This window comes from Aquila chrysaetos, chromosome 7 (genome assembly GCF_900496995.4).
Source record: "Aquila chrysaetos chrysaetos chromosome 7, bAquChr1.4, whole genome shotgun sequence".
Lineage (NCBI taxonomy): Eukaryota > Metazoa > Chordata > Aves > Accipitriformes > Accipitridae > Aquila > Aquila chrysaetos.
The window spans coordinates 23348702-23364996 of NC_044010.1; the positions used below are offsets into that span (position 1 = coordinate 23348702).

Below are 16295 nucleotides of genomic sequence, written 5' to 3' on the forward strand. Positions count from 1 at the left end.
AACTGTACAAGTGTGATAATTCTGATGCATGAAACATGCTAGGAAAGGCTTGCTTTATTTAAATGCAGTCAAGCAGAAAGAAATCTTTTTTTTTTTTTTTTTTAATATGTGAGTCATGGCATTAATACATTTTATGGTTAACAGATATTTAAGCTATGGTTCTGGTCCTAAACGATTCCCCTTGGTAGATGTCCTGCAGTATGCCTTGGAGTTCGCCTCCAGCAAGCCGGTGTGCACATCTCCTGTTGATGACCTGGGTGCTAGTGCCCCTGCCAGTGGCACGCTGCTGGCCCAGACCTTGCCCAGGTAAGGGCTGCCTCCTGCTCTCCCAAGGTGAGAGGCCAGTCATCACCTCAGTGCAAACCTGGCCGCTGAGAGAGAGGGGAGGGAGTTTAACTGCTTTCTTCACCAGATTAATACAACTAGGCATCTCCTAAGGGGTATAGCATAAAGTTTCTCCTAGAAGTATTTTTCAGCATGACAGACTTAGACTTAAATAAATAAACCAAAATGTTATTAATCTGGGTTTGTCTCATGCACTTATAAAAATGTCCTTAGGTGGAGAACTACCATTTTCAAACAAAGCACAGTTCCACCTACAATTCCAAATAGACATGTTATCTGGTGAGGTCACTGCTTCCCAACTGTATTGTTTAAAAATCTGAATTTGGGAAGCATGTATGTACTGCAGAGCTTCAAGGTTTCTGGTGTACAATTTATATGTTAATTTTTGCCTGGGAGTTAAGCTTCTTTTCTGCTTTGCAGCTTTCACTTTTAACAGTTTGTCAGGAACCTAATAGTCTGACTTTTTAGGTACAGAGTAGCCAAAGTATCAGGGAGATAAAGGTCTAATAGTGTTTTTCTCATTATTGAAGCTAGTAACTATTAGTAACAGTTAATAGAGTATAACTTAGGATAGGACTTGGCTAGGTGGACGCTAACAGTTTACAACAGAGCTTTTTATATTGCATTTGGAAAGTAGGGTTCTAGGTTCTGGTCCGGTCAAGATGGTTAACTGTGTAGTTTAGAGAAGTGAAGTAAATTAATCTAAAAAGCCTTTAAAATATTTCAAATGTCTTACTGATATAATGCCAGTAGGAATCGTGATGATTGATAAGAGAAGACAAACTTTTAAAAGCTACCACCGCTTGCATGAAATACAGTATTGGAAGTAATATAGTTTGTTCAAACTCCTATATAGGAAGTTTGTTCTGTAAAAATGTAAGTATTATGACTTTTTTGTCAATCTGTAGAAACACAACAGCATGTTATGTGGAGTGCCATCGTCAGCACTTAATGTTCTCAGAACTTTCTAAACTACCGAAGAATCCAGGTTCCTCAGGCTGTATCATGATGATGTACACAAAGTAAAAAGTCAGTGGCTTGCTAGAAAGATCTTTAGATTCGTGTTATGCATATGGTTACATATAGGTGGTCTTATTGATGGCAAGAGAAAAATCTGTAACAGGTTCTCATTTTTAATATTCTGTTGCTCTTGTAGAATTCTCCTAAGCTAGCTGCTTTGCTCTTTGAGTTAGAAGGCTTGTTTGGAACAAGTTTAGATGGTTTGGTGCTAAATTTCCAGTGTGGTGTAAATATCAGAGGTCCCTACATTGTTACTGTTCAGTTAACACAAGTTGTAGGTAGGCAATAGGAAAAAGAAAGTCTTCTAGGTAGAAGACATGTGAAGAAGTTGTTAAACAGGGAACTTGCGTTTATTGGATTTTATGGTCAATGGGCCATAAGACAACTGCTGTGTTTTTTCTCCCAGCGGTTTGGCAGTAAATGTTTCAAACCACAGTGATTACTTGCATGATGTTATTTGAAAGTGTTGAATAGCATTTCAGGTAAGGCAAACTGTGGTTTGACCAATTCAATCCAATTTAGATTCCTTTATCTTTGGTAATGGCAGCCAGAGTTGTTGTTATGCTAACATGTAGTACACCACAAAGTTTTCAGAATTTACATACTAATTCCATACTGATATTGTAGGAACCTTTCCTGGATTGCACTGTAGGAAATTACCTTTAAAATTTCTGTTTTCAGATGAAAAGCTTATTTTTATGGTGTAGCTTTTAGTTTGTATACACGATGATTCAATTTTTGTATTTCATGTTTTGAATGAATGCAGCACAGTAGAGCAGCAGGGGCCTTCATCTTCAGATGTTCCAAGCACATCTCCTGTACAAAGATCAGTAATACATAAACCGTTCACACAATCACGAATTCCTCCTGATCTGCCAATGCATCCGGCACCAAGGCACATCACTGAGGAAGAGCTGTCTGTCCTAGAAGGCTGTTTGCATCGCTGGAGGACTGAAGTAGAGAACGACACTAGAGGTAATGCCACAAGCTGGGGAATGCATTTGCTGTTGGAAAAGATTTGTGGAAGTGGGGGAAATCACCTTAATGTACACGTGTGTTGAGTTGCTTGTTTCGTACTTCTAAACTTATCTCTAGCACATAGGAAGGGAAGTCAGTTAAGAGATTGCAGTAGACTGGAGGTATATAAACTGAAGATGCAGACTGGGCATTGAGTGAAGCATCCATGGGTGTTTCAACACAGGTTTCTCATCTGTACCTGATGTTGGGGGGAGTAGAGTGAAACAGAGTTGGGATCCACACCAAAGGATGTCTTTGCAGATGTGTCTGAGCTGTCAGTGTGATAGTGGCTGGGCCCATGCTGTGACTTGGTGCTCTGCAGGGGAGTTTAGGGTGACCCCTTCCATAAGGGAAAATTCAGCAAATTTCTGAGCAAGCACTTTTTGAAGTGGGTAGAGCTTATGGTCCGTTCCCTTGCTCTGAGGGAAACGAGAAGTAGTTGTTCCACCAGGAGTGGGGTCGGTTGAGCTCTAGGAAACAAGCAGTGGTGTATCATGGATCACACTCTGCTTTAATATAGATGTAGCCATGTGCAATTATGCAGCCTTATGGAAGAGAGCTTCTGTTTTTATTTTTCTTTTAGATTTACAAGAAAGTATATCTAGAATACATCGGACAATCGAATTGATGTACTCTGACAAAACAATGGTCCAAGTAAGTACAATTTCTGCATGAGAATTCAAAATAGATCCTTTTTGTCACTTTTATTAAACTTCTTAGATGCTTGAAAATATAGCAAGTATACAACAATTATATATAGTGGTTTGAGAAATTTCGCTGGAAAGTCATAATAGGTTTTGCAAGCCTTTTAGTTATGCAGTCAGATGAAAGACGGTGTTACAATATTTTGCGGTGGCATACTGAAGTTTAAGCAACTTAGTGATGAAAAGCCCAAATATGTTCTATCTCTGATTGACTTTTTTGACTTGAATGCAGAACTTCATTTTTTTGTATAACACAATAAAATTTCCTCACCCCGATTTGACCATATTACTAGATAATCTTATGACTTTAAGGTGGCAAAGCATTAGACACAAGAAACTATTATTTTTATACTTCGATGCTTATTGCTATTGTGTATTGCAATTTCCATACTAATACTTGGGAATTCAAGGCTCCTGATTTTAATTTGTAGTTAATAATGCCAGTAGGGTTTTTTTTGTCGTCATTGTTTTGGTTTTTTGTTGTTTTTATTTATATATATATATTTTTAAAAAAACTCTGTCTAGATTTAGTATCAGTCATAACCTTGACTATTAGTCTAAGCTGCCTTTTAGGGAGATTCTCATGCTGTGTAATCTGAACAGCATTTTTAGAATGCTTTACTATGGAGCAGTGGCTCCTCTGGTATTTCTTATGTTCATGTACTCATGTTTGCTCACTTCGACAGGTTTTAAGGTTAAGGATTACTTCCTCTGTTACTTTCTGTTAGTAAAAAGAACTATTTTCCTTCCAAGTAAGATCTGTTCAGCTTAGTTTTCCTTGAGGTACGTTTTCACTTTGTACATGGCTTGTAATAGTTCTTGGCAGCTGAACTCTGATGTTAAGGATTTCAGGCAGACTTGCCTAGATGGCTTTCTTTAAGCTTGCTACTGGCAGGCATTTTTTTTTTCCTTAATACTTGTGTTGTAACAGGATGGCTACAGGCTACATGTTATCTAACAGTAAAATGAAGTAATTTGGTGATCTTGCATCCAAATAGCCTACCTGTGTTGGCTTAGGTGTTATAGGAGGAAATACCTCTGGGTGGCGAAGATACTAGTCAGCAATCATTACAATGGAAAAAGGACATTACTTAGTAAAACTTGTCCTAGTGCAGATTTGTATAATGTTGGCTAAATTTTTTTTTGTTTGTTTTTAACCAGAATTCCAGAAATGGAGGACAATGAAGATGGTATATAGATTTGTAGAGGGGGTTCCTGTGCCATGCCTGAAGGTAGTGGTGTGTTTTAAGTGATTGTTAGGGAACAAATAGGTACTGAACCCATCTGAAATCACAGTGGAAGTGAAGGCTGCCCTTCTGCAGCTCAGCTGGTTTTGTCCCTATAGGTGTTTTGGCCCAATAGGAAGGAGGCAGGTGCACATAGCTGTCTGCTTTGCCCTGCTTACCTCTGTCTGCATCTGGGCAATTGGATTAGTGTTGCCCCAGTCTCTGGAAGCAGTTTCACAGTATTGATGTTTTCCTCTGAATGATACAATTGTAGGACTGAAAGCTTTTCTCTTGTGAGTTGATAAGGTCTGGGTACATAAAACTAGATTTTTTTTTTTAAGGAAAACATGTTATATTTGCAGGATATTTCCTAGTGTTTGTATGAACTATTTAAGAAGCTCTTCATCTTCTCCTTGTGTCCTCTTTGATTCTAAGGAAACCACAGTTGTCATATGAAATATATTCCCGAAATTCTTATTTTGTCTCATCCTCCTGAATGAATAGATTTCATCAGCTGCTTATTTGATTATTTCCCTCCTTCTGTGAACTTGCTGTGGGGAAGTGTGACGCACCTGTTTTTCCTATGAGAATTCATCTTTGATATATCAGCTTTGATATATCTGTTCTGTAGCTACATGTGACGAGGCCAGTGAAGCTCCATTTCTGTTTCATGAGTAGTAAGTGTAAGCTAAGAGGTTTAATGCCAACTATTTACTTGTTGTGTTGCCCTGTACTGTTAATTACTGTTGATAGAATGGCTTATTGCAAGAGATGCCTGTCAGCACTGAGCTCGCCTGTCCCCCAGTCACAGACCTCTGTGGGGAACCTTCCTGGAAACTCAGCATGGATGACTGACAGCTGGTTCTCCAGAGCTGGAGGAAAGGGTAGGGGCCCTCAAGCTGACCCACTTAGCATGGTTTTAGGTAAAATGATTTAGATTCACCTGGGATTTTAATGCCCTAATTTAGGGTGAGGAGATTTTATTGTTGAAGTCTAAAGAGGCTTCACTTACCTTTTTTTTTTTTTTTTTTTTTTTTTTTTTTTTTTTTTTAATCAGGATCTGCATATATTTCTGTGAATATGCATGGGCTTGCAATCATTTTAAGAAGGCTTTCACATTGTTTTGATAACAGATGTTAAAAAGCCCAGAGCATTCAGATTTAAGGAGGAGTTAGGATTTCTTCTGTGTATACTTCTTGTGTTTGGGAGATTTACAGTGCAGTTTTGTCTCTGTGATGACAGACTGTTTGATTCCAGCTGCTGTGCAGTCAGTGAGCTTTTCAGTTCAAGCGGGGTTGAATAAATCTCCAGCACTTGCATATAGCCTGGAAGAGAACAATCAGGTTAAAAATAATTTCAAGGAGTTTCTCAAGTCATAGTTACATATATATTTATGGTTACTGATTGTTGTGGTGCTCAAATGATATTTGCAAAAAATATTTAGTACACCTTCTGTTAAATAGACCATTTATCTACAGTCCAGACTGTGACACCAGTAAAAGATGGTTTCAGGTTTTTCATCCTAGCTGAGCTGTTGTCATTCAGGCATACTGTGCATGGCAGGGAAGATCAGTTTTCCCTTTTATGTTGCATTTGCTGTTTCAGCAGGTTAAAATGAGCTGATCACCAAGATGCTTTTAAAAGACTTCTAAGTAAGGAAGGGCTCATTCATTCTGCTTCTCTCTCTCTCCCCTTAGGATTTCCAACTATTTATGTAGAAACTAAGTTTTCCATTCTACTTACTCGTCAGTGAACATACGTAACCTGGGATACTGTTTACATTGATCCTAGAAACCAATTATCTTCCTTCTCTGCCTCAGGAGGAAGAGAGGACCTCTTCATGTGTTCCATGCTTCTTTTAGCAATGCTTTTACTGATGTGTTTAAAATACTGGAAAACAATTGTATTCCTATTCTACTGGAAGAATTTTACCTTTGGGTAATGGAAATATTCAACTCCCAGATATTCCTTTAAATAAAGTCTCTTACTGGCACATAGAAAGCACAGAGTTTATTACCTTCAATTTGCATATGCCTTTCCAGACTTCAGGGCAAGTTTACCAGGTCAGAACTGGAGCAAATCTTAGACACTAAAGGCTGACATATTTGAAGGTGTTTTGTAGAGACAAGGAAAGTAGGAATATTAAGGAATTAAGAAAAGAGGATGGCTGGCAGGAAAGACAGCAGAGTAGACATTTATGCTATAAACTCACTAATGTTTTTAAGATCTCTTGTAACTAGTACTGGTAAGTAAAATAGTTCAAAGTTCTTTTGCTTAGTGGGTTGCTAGTTTTACCCCCCCCCCTCCATGTCCTGTTTTGATCCTGTTTAACTTTATTTTTGTTACTTTTATTTAATGTAGCTATTATTGCTGGCAGATAGTAGGAGCTAAATGCTGGCAAGGAGAGTTTGACATTTTGGTTTTTTTGTTTTGTTTTGGTTTTGTTTTTTTTAAGGTTCCTTATAGGTTGCATGCTGTGCTAGTTCATGAAGGTCAAGCTAATGCAGGACACTACTGGGCATATATTTATGACCACCACCAGAACAGATGGATGAAATACAATGATATTTCTGTGACAAAGTCAACTTGGGAAGAGTTGGAACGGGACTCTTTTGGTGGTTACAGGAATGCCAGTGCATACTGTTTAATGTATATCAATGATAAGGAACAATACTTGATACAAGGTAATGTTATGGGTATGTTTTCTGCATGATGTAGAACAGCAGAATATACTGATAAAGTGAGCTTCTTTCAGATGTATTTCCAGATTTTTGAAATGGTTTTAATAATTATTCAAAGTTCTATTTATGCTCATAACTGTCAGTCAGATTGGTTTTGTAGGTGGAACAATTGCTCTTCAACTTTTAGGTTAATAAAGATAATGCCAGTGTTTCAGCATTATTAAGAGAGCAAAATAAACTAAGTTTGCTAATTTGTAAACATTTTAGCCAAGTGATCGCAAGTTCAGAATTTTGGAGATAATAATTATGTTACTGAACATTAGAACAGAAATATGGGAATACAGAAATGAGCCTCTTAACGTTAGAATCCTCATGTAACTCTTTTTTTCATAAGCTTCAGAATTCTGAACTTCACTGGAGCATAGAAACTTGAAGTTTTATGCAGTATATTGAAATATGAATACCTTAGCCCTACCAATCACACATTAAACCAAAGTAATACATGGATCAGGAATTTTTTTTCACAATGTAGTAGTACGTAACTATAAGGCTTATACGGAAGTGTTTGGAGAGAGGGCAAAGATCCCTTAGCAGGAGTTTTGTGAGGCCTGATAATGACGGCTAGGGAGCTGACTGTGAAAATGGCCAGAGATTTAGTAACAGGTGGTAGAAAATTTTCATGTTCCTGCCTTTTCATAGGGCATAAAGCTAGAGTGCACATTTGTTCAGTTTTTAAATAAGAACCGATATTAACCTTGACACTTCTACATTGCCAGATTAGTAGTAGACTTGCAGCCATTGGGTTTATGGGCCCCGTAGGGTGGCTGTGCCACTCTAAGTCTCAGGCCTGCTTGCTGGGGGACAATTACAGATGATTGATCCTCTAGTATCTAGGATACTCTTGCAGAGACCATTCTCAAAGCAAAAAGGAAGGTTACTCAATGTAGGTGGTGTTCTTCTCAGTTGACTTTCCAAATCACTGTAGGCTCACTCTCCTTCCCCTTTTCTGCTGGGAAGTTGAGTTGTGGCCAGCTCTGTGTGGCAGTAATGCAATCAAGCTCTGGTTGTGTTTTTGTGACTTCTTTTCTGGATGTTCACAATCATAGGGTGCTCATGGCCCAAAAGGCTCATCTTTCAAAATGGCAATGGTGTCCAAAAAATGTATAATCCAAAGATAGTAAGAGCAGTAGCCATACATCTCAGTAGAAGAGGAGTGCCTGACAGATAATAAAACCAGTTAAAAGTAACATAGTTGGGGGGTTTTGGTGCTGTACTGTACGTTTCCAGTAATTGACTTGAGGAAACTTGTTGAACATGCTTTCTTTTCCCCTATTCTTTCTTTTTCTGAAATTTATATTTCATGTTACTGCAGAGGAGTTTAACAAAGAAACAGGACAGATCCTTGTTGGAATGGACACGCTACCTTCTGATCTAAGGGATTATGTCAAGGAAGACAATAAACGTTTTGAAAAAGAACTTGAAGAATGGGATGCAGAACTTGCTCAGAAGGCACAGCAGGAGAAGTTGTTATCTCAGATACCCAGGGCACCAGCACCCTCACCTGCTCCAGGTTAGCTGCTACTACCTGTTTGTAAAAGGAGTAGAACCAAAAGTCACTGCATTTTATATGTATTTTTTTGCAGCTTAAGAAAGGAAGAAAAAGTTAATTTGTGTAACCTTGAATTATAACCATTTACTTGACCAAGGTAACTGTACTTGAAGTTTAGCCTGGGGTTTTTTTTTTTTTTATTATTTTTCATTTTATTTTTTCTTTAAAGAAAAAAATTATTTGTGGTTCTTCTGCCTTTTCCCTCCCAGTTGTGCTTAGCTTTTACTAATTTATTTTTTTTTTCCCCCCATGGAAACTTTGACCTTTTAAGATAGGTAATTATAAACAGGTCTCACCAGTCTGTTATGAGAATTTATTAGTCCATAAGTGATGTATATTCTTCTTTTCAGAGTAGTTGAGTAGAAGACCTACCTTATTTTAAATTAGGACAGAATTTAGATCTGAAGAGAAGAATAATTTATTTTGTGCGATGTATTGAATAGAGTTAGCAATAGTAGGGCACACTTAAGAAATTACTATGTAAAACTGAGGGTGTTAAAACTGTGGAAAAGGCTCTGAACAACAGTGAGGCCAATGCTGTTAGGAACCTACCTTATAAAGACCACTGGCAGTTTGACTATAAAACGCATGCCTGCTTTGACACAGAAGAACCTGTCAGGTTTTAAGTTACATTCACCTTTTGCTCCATTGCAGAAGGCTGTATGTACATTATGTGAAAAATGACATGATGGATTTGTGTAGTGAGACTGCTGTCCAGATGTTCTCATTGCTGTATTTGTCATTAAGATTGAGCATATATTTCTCATAACTGTCTATGACTACAAACTGCATGTAAAAAGTGCAGTGACTTAATGACTTTTCTCTTTTTGTAAACTCTGTGGACAGTGACTTCATCTTTTATATGTTTTGACTTCGCGAACACTTTGAGACTGGTTTTAGTTTTTTTGTTAGTAATGGAAAATACTAAATGAATGTTTTATTTGTCTTCCAATATTTGCTTTCATCATGTAAGGAATGTAAGATACTGTTTGTGCTAATCACTTTTATTGCCCTTAGGTGGGGGAGACTTTGAGATTTTTCTTTAAGTCAGAAGAATATAATGTGTTGATTATTTTGCAAAGTAAAAATACATCTGGCACTCAAGTGGCTGTAGGTCATTCCATATATTGGGTCTGTAACCCACAGAAGGTCCAAGTAGAATCTCATCTTTGTTCTCAGTCATCCCCTGTATGATTGATTGAACACCCCTCACTCAAGAGCCTTAATGGGTCTATAGACAGGACAGGTCTGTTGTTCCTAATAAAAAATCATGGGTCCATTTATATGAAAGTGTTCAAAATTACCTGAGACACAGACTGGTATAAAGTTGTATTTGTGAACAGTGGGACCTACCCAGCATTTTCTGTGTGGGTTTAGCTTATCTGTGAGACAGTGATCCAAATAAAACTAATCAATTCAAAATTCGTGCTTATGTTAACACACAAAATTGTTATCTTATTTCTGTCACTAAGTTCAAGCAGGAGAACCAGAATATTTAGAGCAGCCATCAAGAACTGATATTTCAAAGCACTTAAAAGAAGATTCTGTACAAGCAATCAATAAAGCTTTAGCTGAACAAGAAGATAGAGGTCCAGAAGCTATAATGGATACGGTAAGGACATTTTGAAGCTTGAAATACTACTTTTGCTTTTATCTTGCTAGTGGAAATGATATAATAGCTGATAAACAGGGTTGTGTGTGGAAACTTTGAACTGAAAATTGCTGTTTCTTCAGGGACTGTCCAACACTGAAGTCCGTCCAGAAAGTGTGTACTACAGTAATGGGTGTAGTAGAAGAAAAATACTAAAATAGATGTCCTCTATGTGATTAAAGTACTTGTCAAAATTACAGCATATTGTTCAAATAATAATCATGTGTTTGTGCCCACCATCTTTTTAAAATGTTAGATGGTTCCATTTATTTTTGAGGAGTAAAAATTGAGATTCCATGTAAAGGACTTGAAAAATACTGCTTTAAACATTGAGGTTTTTGTCTGAGAAATGTAAGATTATAATTGAGTTCCCTTGAAAGACCTATGGAAGTTAAAGTAGCTTTCAAAAATAAGGGGGTATTCAATAGTATCCTGTAGCTTCAATGCAAATTCACAACTTCATGAAAATTATTTTTTGTGATTCATCAGATGTTATATATATTATCTTAAAATGGTTATAAGAATTAGTGTTGGGTGATTCTGTTTTCACTTCATACAACAAATACTAAGAGGAATTTGAAATTAACTACTTCATGAGTTATTAATGAAACTAATATTTAACAGTTTTTTCTTTCAGCAAGTATTTTTTTTGCTTCCCTATAAGTATATGGATAAATGACCAAGATATTGGCTACAAGAGCAAGTGCCTTTAAAGCAATGTATGCATCTGTCTGGGAGCCATATCTGTAAGGATAAAACATACGAAATGTACAGTATAGCTTCCTTAGGCACCCCTAGTAACCACTAGAGATACGAACAATTTAGATATGTGCAAAATTTGAAGCATGCTTCCCAAGTTCAGGTATGAATCCTTATTAAACAAAAGCAGTCTAGCCCCAGGTATCTTCAGGGCCAACAGGAAGGTCCTTGTCACATCATTTTCAAAGGCTTTACAACTTGACTCCTACATCTGATGTGTTTTCCATCCCTCTGTCCTGTGGTGTCGGGAGAGCAGAGAAGCATGCCTTCTCTGCTAAACTGAAATCAAAGCCAACAGGCAAACTAATCTAACCCTGGATGAAAAGATGCTCTACTACTAATGCTTTAGGCTACTGCATATCTTTTGAGTTCTCAGAACACAGAACAGCTTAGGGGGAGCCTGTGTAATACAAGTTACTTCCAGCTGAAGGGGTAGCTATGAAGATAGCAAACCCATGATAAAATGTCTTGCATGTTACTGTCCTCTTTCTAGGGTCTGTGGCCATCCATCCTGGTGGGATGTGGAAGAATCTTACAGACTTGATTCCATGGATCAAGTATTTTAGTTTAGGCTAAGGACACTTTGCATGTCAATCAGCCTTAGGACTTCACAAGACTGTGGTTGAGGAACCACATGGGGAACATCATGATAGGCTTAATAAGGCAGATGCAGGTTGTCTTATTCCAGTATTTTCACTGCATTGTTCTGCAACAAGGTGGATGGCTCTTTAAAAATAAAACCAAAAAACCCCAAACCATGTAAACTCTTTTATTTAGAAACAAATGTATTTCAGCTGTTAGAATCTAAAGCCAATTTCTAGCTAGTCTGAAGGTACTTTGTTAATGTTTAAAAGCTGCTCTCTGTATACCCAAATTTAACTTAAGCAGAATTGTGCTTCCCATCTCAGTATATCAGCACGCTTTTTAATTATTCTACTTGCATATGCATTCTGACATGCAGGCATATATTCCTTTCCTCCACTTTTTGTTTGTCCATTTTAAAAGAAGGAAAGCCAATATCAGAACATGAAACAAACAGGATTGTAGGTTAGTCACCACGTGATCATTTGTGTCCATTTTCTGCCCTTTTGTCCTTTTTTCTGCCCTCTGATTACAAGTCTTCCTTTGTATTTATACAGTACTGGGTGTAAATAGATACTATGTATGTTTCTGGAGTCTTAGTTAAAAAATTAGACTATGGTAATAGTTGCAGAACAAGTAGCGTGGCACTCAGTGGTTGCTTAGATTAGAGTCAAGGTTTAAGTTCTTCAAATGTTGTAAACTGGCTATTATACAATGATAGACCCTAGGAGCTGAGATTTCTCTCTGTTGTTGTTTAAAACTTACTTTAACATAGCAAGAATTCCAGTTACTAGCATAATCTTCCCCTGATTTTCTGTCTAATTACTCTTCTAAATAAATAAACCTTTTGAATGTAATGCACCTTTAAATATTCTTTCAAATATCTTGATTGCTAGAGGCTTCTTTGTATTTTTTTTTTCCCCAGAGCATCAGGAAATGTTAGCCTTTGGATTGTTTGCCATCCCTTAGTATGAATTCATCAGATACTTCAGATATATTTACTAATTTTTTGGTGAAATGTATGAAAAGAACTGGTAGTTCACAGACTTATACTTTAACAACTGCCTAAAATTATAATGGATGTTAGGGTTGCAATACTGGCATGCTAACCTGTAAAGGTGTAATTAGTGAATAAAGAACAAATGAAATCTTTTTAGTAATTATGGCTTAATTTTAAAATGTACTGTTTAAAAAATTAAGAAACTAAGTAATTAGAGAATATAAATGATATCTATAATTTTTTTCAGAACTTCAGCACATCATTTTACTTGATCAGCCTGTCAGTTTGCGTCTCTGTAATTTTCTTTATTTTCTGATTATATTTTTTTTTCCCCACATACATACTGATAATGGTTTTCTTCTGCAGAGCTCTGATAATGCCCCAGCTCAACCAGCTCCTAACCAGCGAGTTGTAGAGGTGGCGATTCCTGATGTAGGGACTTTTGTGATTGAGTCGGAGGAGGGGGGTTATGACGATGAGGTACATTTGATTGCAGTTGTGTGCACCGCTCCTCCTCGGTGCTTTCAATTTTTGGCATGTTTGCACATCGTGACACCTAACAGACTTCTGCAAGACTAAATGCTTAGCAATTTGTAACCTTAACAATGTCTTAATTTGTAATGAAAGGAAAGCACTAGCTACTCTAATTGGGCATGCTTTGCATGGTACCATTTACACTGGAGGTATATCTGTCTTTTTAGTTGTGGAAGTTGAATGTTTGTGTTAGGCCAGATAGCCTTTGAAATGCTGGTGATAAACTGTGGGCTACTACATTATTTAAAAAGTGACAGGGTAGTGAGTGATGTTCTCAATGTTTGTGCTTTCTTGTCAGTCCAATAAAGCTAATGTTCAAGTCTGATCCCTTATTTGCCAAGGTTAAGCTTTTGAGACTTTAAGGATTAAATTATCCATGGAAATAACCTGAAACTGATATGGCTGGTGGAGCTGACTCTGCCAAAACTTTAGGAAAAAAAGGAGAAAAAAAAAAAAAAAAACTAATTCCTTTTTTCCCACTTCAGACTCAGGGTGGTGCGTGTACCTGGTACTACTTGAGGAACAGATGAGAGGCCCATGTTATCCTGAGAGATGTTATATTCTGCTGCCCTATTTTAGCAGCAGAAAGCAACACTGCCAGGTCATCAAACTGTCCTGCCTTGACACTGCTTATTCCGTGTTTGTTTTGGTTGGGCATAGCGTTGGTGCACCCCATATTCTCAGGCATCTGAGCATGTGTTCTTGGTGGTCTATGGGGACTTTTGCTTCCCTAGACAAATGGATATTTCAGGTATTCTGCCTTGTCATTGTGATCAGTTGTAACTGGAAGTATGGGGTGGGGAATAAAATGAATTAATCGACATTGTCACACTGAGTTTGGCTTCTCACAGATGTGTAGTCTCCACCTTTAACGACAGGAGGATTTAGCCGAATGACCTGCTTTTTTGTTGTTTTTTTTCTCTTTTTTCCCCACTGTTGTCCCCATGCCATTGTCTTTCTAGAGGATGATAACTTTCTTCCCTATTTCCTTGTTCCTTTTGTAAGTGTATTCACTTTTTTTTAATGTTGTTCTTACGTGTGGGAAACTCTTCCGGAGAGCGTGGGGTTCTTCATCTTTGGTTGCTGTGCCAGTTGCTGTGCCAGCTATACCTTCGGCAGGGAGAGAAGGGAGTATTTTTCTTTGCTCACAGATAACAAAGGGGAAAGGCCTTTCTGAGTAACCTAGATGTATCAAATTGTTTGTCTATAACTGATGTGAGTAGCTGTGAGATGTGTGTCTTATGTTTGGCTTGGTGTTTGTTAAATGTTTTGGGTTTGATTTTTAAGAATTTGTCTGCAAATGCTTCAGGGACCAATTGCATTTGCAGCAATGGGTCCCTCATTTTGATGTTGAAATATGCATAAAATACAGGCAGTGTAGTTTACTATGTTTTTAGTATAGTATATATGAAGTGTGATTGGGTGATTTTTCTAGTTAAAACGTTTTTTTAAATCCTTTGGTGGCCATGGGTAGCACTCATTCAGTATGAAGCTTCTGATGGATACTAATGCTGAACAATGCATGTTCCTTTCCTGGGAAGTTTTGACCATGTAACTTTTAAATTGTATTTGACACAGTTCTTCAATTTTTTTTGTAAGCTTCCTTTAATCATATGTTGTTACAGTAAAAATATATACACATGCCATGACTGATTTGCAGAATATGCACACCAGATCTGTAATGAAATGTGTCATTTCAATGTATGCATGCATTAAGTTGCGTTTTATCTTGCATGAGACTAAAAGCATATTGAATTTGGTCATTAAAATATTACTCATTCAAAACTTTTACCTTAAATCCCTTGTGGCAGGTCATGCTGACCCCGAACATGCAAGGTATTATCATGGCTATAGGTAAAGCCAGGAGTGTTTATGACAGGTGTGGGCCAGAAGCAGGGTTCTTTAAGGTACAACTAACATTTTCAACTTTTTCTCCTCTGACTTTTCTTGTTAGATATGCCTTCTTCCTCCACGCTTTGATGCATATTAAGACTGTTCCAGTGTTTATACATACTCTTCTAAGATATCAGTCCTCCATTTAGAAATTTCTTCCTTGAAAAAGACAGCTATTTCCCTGTTGATTCAGCGTTCACTGCCTTGATATCAGTAGCTTTATATACCTTTCTGCATTTTAGCTTTCTAATAATAGTAGCAAGTAACATGAAACCTAGATATTCAATAAGAATATGGTTTTGGTTTTTTTCCCCTCTTAGTAACAAAAAACATGCCTTCGCTAGACTTTTTAGGACATCATTTTCACCCAGGGACATCAGTCTTTAGTCATTTGTTTATTTCAAAGAGATGTTCTTGTTTTGTACTCCTTAAAAGATTTTTAGTAAATCTAAATTACTTTCTTTTGTGTAACTGCATGGATGTCAATGCTATCTATTTATGTAGTGTTTTGTCACTGGGAATTAGACATTAGGCTTTTTGTGGTTTCAAAATGATACTAGATTTAAAATGTGTTAGTTGTCTTAAATACACAAACTTCTGAGCATTTTTAGCTCATGATCTTTTGAATTTTCAGGGTATTAGAAAGGGAATTACTTTGACATGAGGTAAAATCCTTTCAAATGTGATCTGGAGAGGGGGAAGAAGTTTCTTTGTTGTTGAGTAGCAGTCTGTTTTTTTTTCTTAATTGTTATGGTGTAGGTGCACTAGAAGAAATTGTAAAAACCAAAAGAAACAAAAAAATCCCAAACAAACAACAGCCAAACAAAAACCAAACTAAACTCCACCACCAAAAAATTCTCCAACCCCTTAGTAAGGAAACTGAAGTCTTATGGCTTGGTTTGTTTGTCTGTTTGTGTGGGTTTTTGTAATGGATACTTAGAGAAGTGTTATGACCATAACACTTGTTTGCAAGGGCTGTCTCTGTTAGCCATGCCTGCACTCAGGGAATGGAGAGACACCTGCCATAGCCTCTGTTTAGTGAAATAGATTTGGTTTGGGATTTAGTGCTGGAGTGTTTTGGTTTTGGGTTTTGGGGTTTTTTGTTTTGTTTTTTTTTTGTTTTGTTTTTTTTTTTTTCAAATTTCTTACTTAATGAAAAGATGTCAATCTCTTTTATTTTTTTTTTAAGTTGGAAAAAAATCCTAATTTGATCAAATCAAACTCTTTACCAGAAAGTTTAATTACACCTAATTATTCTTTTAATATGCAGGGTG

The 16295-nt window shown here is 37.0% G+C and overlaps 1 protein-coding gene across 3 annotated transcripts in view; it reads left to right on the top strand.

Annotated features, from left to right (window-relative positions):
- USP25 (ubiquitin specific peptidase 25) overlaps window positions 1–16295 on the top strand; it is a 92805-nt gene that overhangs the window by 65142 nt on the left and 11368 nt on the right. For 2 of the 3 annotated variants that reach the window (XM_030019966.2, XM_030019969.2), the window contains 8 exons: window positions 145–306; window positions 2132–2340; window positions 2966–3036; window positions 6768–6996; window positions 8366–8563; window positions 10075–10214; window positions 12961–13074; window positions 14940–15035. In XM_030019966.2, coding sequence (XP_029875826.1) covers window positions 145–306; window positions 2132–2340; window positions 2966–3036; window positions 6768–6996; window positions 8366–8563; window positions 10075–10214; window positions 12961–13074; window positions 14940–15035 — 1219 coding nt within the window. The remainder of the gene's footprint in view (window positions 1–144; window positions 307–2131; window positions 2341–2965; window positions 3037–6767; window positions 6997–8365; window positions 8564–10074; window positions 10215–12960; window positions 13075–14939; window positions 15036–16295) is intronic. The other variant, XM_030019967.2, reaches the window with a different exon arrangement.